This window comes from Salpingoeca rosetta, assembly GCF_000188695.1.
Source record: "Salpingoeca rosetta unplaced genomic scaffold supercont1.38, whole genome shotgun sequence".
Lineage (NCBI taxonomy): Eukaryota > Choanoflagellata > Craspedida > Salpingoecidae > Salpingoeca > Salpingoeca rosetta.
Window position 1 is genome coordinate 500776 of NW_004754896.1, and position 5000 is coordinate 505775.

Here is a 5000-nt window from a genome sequence, read left to right on the forward strand (position 1 = left end):
CCTCCTCCTCCTCCTCCTACCTCCTCCTCCTCCTCCTCCTCCTCCTCCTCCTCCTCCTCCTCCTCCTCCTCCTCCTCCTCCTCCTCCTCCTCCTCCTCCTCCTCCTCCTCCTCCTCCTCCTCCTCCTCCTCCTCCTCCTCCTCCTCACCACCACCACCATGATCATGTCCGCTGCAGCCCATTGCGTTTGATCAGGTGCATGCGGTGCAGGTTGATGACGGGCAGTCCGTCTCCATCGTCACCGCTGACGGCATCCACAAACTCGGTAAGATCGTGCGGCGGTGTGTGCACGCATGACAACAAGGCATCGCTGTCACCAAGACACACACGCAACTCACACACGCGACTCACTCACTCACACACTCTCACACACTCGCACACACACACACACATACACTCACTCACTCACACACACACATACACTCACTCACTCACTCACACACACACACACACTCGCACACACACACACATACACTCACGCTCTTTCTTCGTTGCCTGCAGGCACGACGTCCCAGCTGGTCACGGACAACATGGTGACGCTGATTGAGGCGTATTGCATCTACAAGGCCGGCCGCGCCGTGGCAGCGGTGGGAGAAGGTGGTGGTGGAAGGGGAGAACAGGGAGGGGGTGATGTTGTCTGGTATGGTGGATGTTGTTGCGTCCAGACACGCGCTTGCTTGTTTCGTGCATATGTTGTGTCGGATTGTTTCATTTCATGAACCACCCGATCGTTCTAAGACACGCATCCTTACACACAACACACACAACACACACATACACATACACATCACACACGTCACCCAGTATGCGGACATCAACGTGCCCTATGGCGCGAACTACGGTGTACTCGAGCGCTCGGATGCGCAGGCCATCCTGATGAAGCATGGTGCCACCGACGGGCTGTACCTCATTCGCAAGTCGCCCACCAGCGAACACGACTATGGGCTCTCAGGTCGGTGGTGGTGGTGGTGGTCATAGGTGGTGGTCATTGGGGTGGTGGCTGGTGGCTGGTGGCTGATGTGTTGTGCATGTTATGTTGACTGGCTGTTGATGGTGGGTGGGTGGTGGTGTAGGTGGTTTGTTTTGGTGGTTGTTGGTGCCTTGTGCTTCTTCTTCTCACCCATGTACACGTACTTCACGCCTTTTCACGCTTTCGCATGCACCATTGCTTTTTTTTTTTTTTTCCGATGGGCAGTGTGCAAGGACAAGACCGTGACCCATTTCAAGGTGAAGCTCTTTCCGTCCGGAAAATACGGAATCGGAACAGGACTCCACTTCCTCACCGTTGGCGAGGTGCCAAGGCGTTTCGTTGTGTTTGTTTGTTTGTTTGTTTGTTTGGTTTGGTTGCTTGTTTGTTTGTTTGTTTGTTTGTTTGTTTGTTTGTGTGTGTGTGTGTGTGTTGTAATTGTGTTTGTGTGTTGTAATTGTGTTTGTGTGTGTGTGTGTGTGTGTGTGTGTGTGTGTGTGTGTGTGTGTGTGTGTGTGTGTGTGTGTGTGTGTGTGTGTGTGTGTGTGTGCACTAGCGTCATGCTTTGAGTTGTTGCGAGTGCATGAGCAGCCCTACTTGACCCCTCACAACCAACCCTACCTCCACCTCCACCTCCCCGCACTCTCATCCTCGCCTCGATGATGCACCAAACAGCTCGACGAGCACTATCACTACTACCGCGATGGTCTTGTGCATGTGCTCACCAAAAACGTCATCGGGCTTGAGCAGACATACGTGCGTGTGTTGACGGCGGCTGCCGTTGTCATTGTGGCTGTGTGCATGTTGTGCATGTGTGTGTGTGAACAAGTTGTGCGTATGTGCGTGTGTGCGTGTGTGCGTGTGTGCGTTTGGTATCCACACTTCCCTGCCTGTCGCGTGAATGTGTTGCTCACACCAAAATGTCCGCTTCGTTTCCTGTGTCTCGTCTCTCCTGCGTCACTCCCTCCCTCTCCCCCCCCCCCTCTCGACCAGGAGTCGAGCACGTACGCGACGGCGACGGCCGACCAGACCGCATTCCGCTTGGACGAAATGGTGACGCGCTGTGATGCACACACACACATATGTGCACACACACACACATGTGCACATGCACACACACGCACGTGCACACACACACACACACGCACATGCACATCAGCACACGCACGCACACACACGCACATGTGCACACACACACACACGCACATGAGTACATCAGCACACACACATGTGCACACATACGCGCACTCACGCATGCACACGCACACGCGTATCACCACACACACCACACGCGCGCTCATGCACACGCACATTCTTTCGTTCACGCTGCTCTGCATGCCACATGCGTGTGCGTGTATGTGTTCAGCACTACGTTCTTGACGAGAGTTTGGACGACGACCCGCGTCCGCGCAAAACAATCAGAGACATTGAGGTGAGGAATGATAGATGGTGGTGGTGGTGGTGGTGGTGATGGTAGTGGTGGTGGTGCGTGAGTTGTTATGTTGCTGCTGTGATGTGTGGCTTTGACAACCTTGAGGCTTGTAAATGCTGCCCATACCTGCACATAACACGCAGCACAGACGCACATGAACGCACATGAACAAGCACGCGCACACCTTCGCTTCCTCATGCGCACGCACGCACACACGCACACGCACACGTCCCGCCTCACCGTTCGCTCGTCCACAGGTGCATCGGTCTGAAATCCGACTTGGAAAGGAACTTGGCTCCGGCGAGTTTGGAACCGTCCTTGAAGGTTCGTCACGACTTGAGCGAGAGCGTATGAAATGATGGTGTTGCGTGTGATCCTGCATGGTGTATGACACTTTGGCGCAGTTTTGTTGCTGCTGTTGGCGTGTGTGTTGTCATTTGATATCGGATGCACACTCTCCTTCACATGACACAGCTCACATTACATCATCATCATCCTCATCATCATCATCATCATCATCATCATCATCATCATCCTCATCATCATCATCATCATCATCATCATCATCATCATCATCATCATCATCATCATCATCATCATCATCATCATCATCATCATCATCATCATCAGCTGTGCTCGCCCGTTCCGGCCAGGCCGCCATGACCGTCGCCGTCAAGCAACTCAAGGTCAAATCACACACACACGCGCGCGCGCACACACACACACACACCCACACACACACGCACACACTCACTCACTCACCCACTCACTCACCCACTCACTCACTCACCCACTCACTCACTCACTCACTCACTCACTCACTCACTCACTCACTCACTCACTCACTCACTCACTCACTCACTCACTCACTCACTCACTCACTCACTCACTCACTCACTCACTCACTCACTCACTCACTCACTCACTCACTCACTCACTCACTCACTCACTCACTCACTCACTCACTCACTCACTCATCATTCTTTCCCTCCCCCCCCCCCTTGTTCTTTCTCGTTCTTTTGTTTCATTTTCTGGTTTTGCTTGCAGGCACCGCCCGGATCGACTGCCGAGCGCGAGTTCCAACGGGAGGCGGAGGTGATGGTTGCACTCGATCATCCGCACATTGTGAAACTTCTCGGCGTGTGCAGCAGCAGTCCCATGCTCCTCATCTGCGAGGTGATGTGTGTGTGTGCGTGGGGGGGGGAGGGGAGGGGGAGGGAGAGGGGAGGGGAGAGTTGTTTGTTTGTTTGATTGTTTGGTTGGTTGGTTGGTTGTTTGTTTGTTTGTTTGTTTGTTTGTTTGTTTGTTTGTTTGTTTGTTTGTTTGCTTGCTTGCTCTGCATGCTGTGATTTGTTTGCTTGTGTGAAAAACTCACCCACACTTCCTCCCTTCCTCCCTCCCTCCCTTCCTTCCTTCCATCAGATGATGCGCGAGGGGCCGATCAACAAGTACCTCCGCGCCAACATCCACACCATCACCGTCCCAACACTCCTCCACTACATGACGCAGGTCCCGTGACAGTGCTTGCATTGTGTGTGTGTGTGTGTGTGTGTGTGTGTGTGTGTGTGTGTGTGTGTGTGTGTGTATGTGTGTGTGTGTGTGTGTGTGTGTGTGTGTGTGTGTGTGTGTGTTACGTTGGTGGAGCCTCTCTTCATCCCTCACTTCCAACACTTAAATCGTCGTCGTCACGATGCAGATTGCTGACGGCATGAAGTATCTTGAGTCTGTCGGTTTCGTCCATCGTGACCTCGCTGCCAGAAACATTCTCGTCCAGGACAAGGACACCGTATGTGTTTCATTTCAACATTTCATTTTTGTTCGAGAAGTGTTTGGAACGCAAGCGCGGCCAGTGACGCTCTCATGTGTGTGTGTGTGTGTGTGTGTGTGTGTGTGTGTGTGTGTGTGTGTGTGTGTGTTAGCAACGTGTTCGTGCAACAAACACCCGCGTTCACGTACATTCATACGCGCGTGTTCACATGCGTCCACTGCCCACATGACACGTGCGCAGGTGAAGATTGCAGACTTTGGGCTGTCTCGTGTGATTGACCACTCGGACTACTACCGGGCGGAGGCGCGAGGCAAGTGGCCGATCAAGTGGTACGCGCCCGAAGCAATCCTCTACAACAAGTTCTCCAGCAAGGTGCACGCGCGTTGTGTGCGGTGGCGAGGGAGAGGGGGATCACGGGAGGGCGGGAGAGGGGAAGAGGGAGAGAGAGCACGGGCACCGTGGCTGAGAGTGTGAATGCGTGTGTGTTTGTACATGGGTAAGTGTAGCAAACACTTGCACACTCACACGCATGTGCTCAATCACACACCACACACACACACACACTCACTCACACACTCACTCACACACTCACTCACACACACACACTCCTTCCGACTGCCTGTGTGTCCGAGCAGGGCGACGTGTGGAGCTTTGGCGTGACGAGCTGGGAGATCCTGCAGTACGGTATGAAGCCTTACCGCGGACTGAAGGGCCGGCAGGTGCTGGAGGCGATCAACAAGGGCGGTCGACTGCCGCGACCCGACGCATGCCCCGTCTCCATCTACGAAATCATGCTCAAGGTGCGCGCGTATGCGTGTGTTTATGTGCATTTG

General features: G+C 53.8%; 1 protein-coding gene across 1 annotated transcript in view; it reads left to right on the forward strand.

Annotated features, from left to right (window-relative positions):
• The window catches only part of PTSG_13074 (TK/SYK protein kinase), a 14321-nt gene that overhangs the window by 5406 nt on the left and 3915 nt on the right, over positions 1-5000 (forward strand). Inside the window, exons 14-27 of the mRNA XM_004988091.1 lie at positions 178-265; positions 502-587; positions 805-952; positions 1196-1293; positions 1643-1723; positions 1961-2020; positions 2334-2399; positions 2657-2723; positions 3030-3085; positions 3447-3575; positions 3822-3908; positions 4096-4185; positions 4408-4539; positions 4803-4967. Coding sequence (XP_004988148.1) covers positions 178-265; positions 502-587; positions 805-952; positions 1196-1293; positions 1643-1723; positions 1961-2020; positions 2334-2399; positions 2657-2723; positions 3030-3085; positions 3447-3575; positions 3822-3908; positions 4096-4185; positions 4408-4539; positions 4803-4967 — 1353 coding nt within the window. The remainder of the gene's footprint in view (positions 1-177; positions 266-501; positions 588-804; positions 953-1195; positions 1294-1642; positions 1724-1960; positions 2021-2333; positions 2400-2656; positions 2724-3029; positions 3086-3446; positions 3576-3821; positions 3909-4095; positions 4186-4407; positions 4540-4802; positions 4968-5000) is intronic.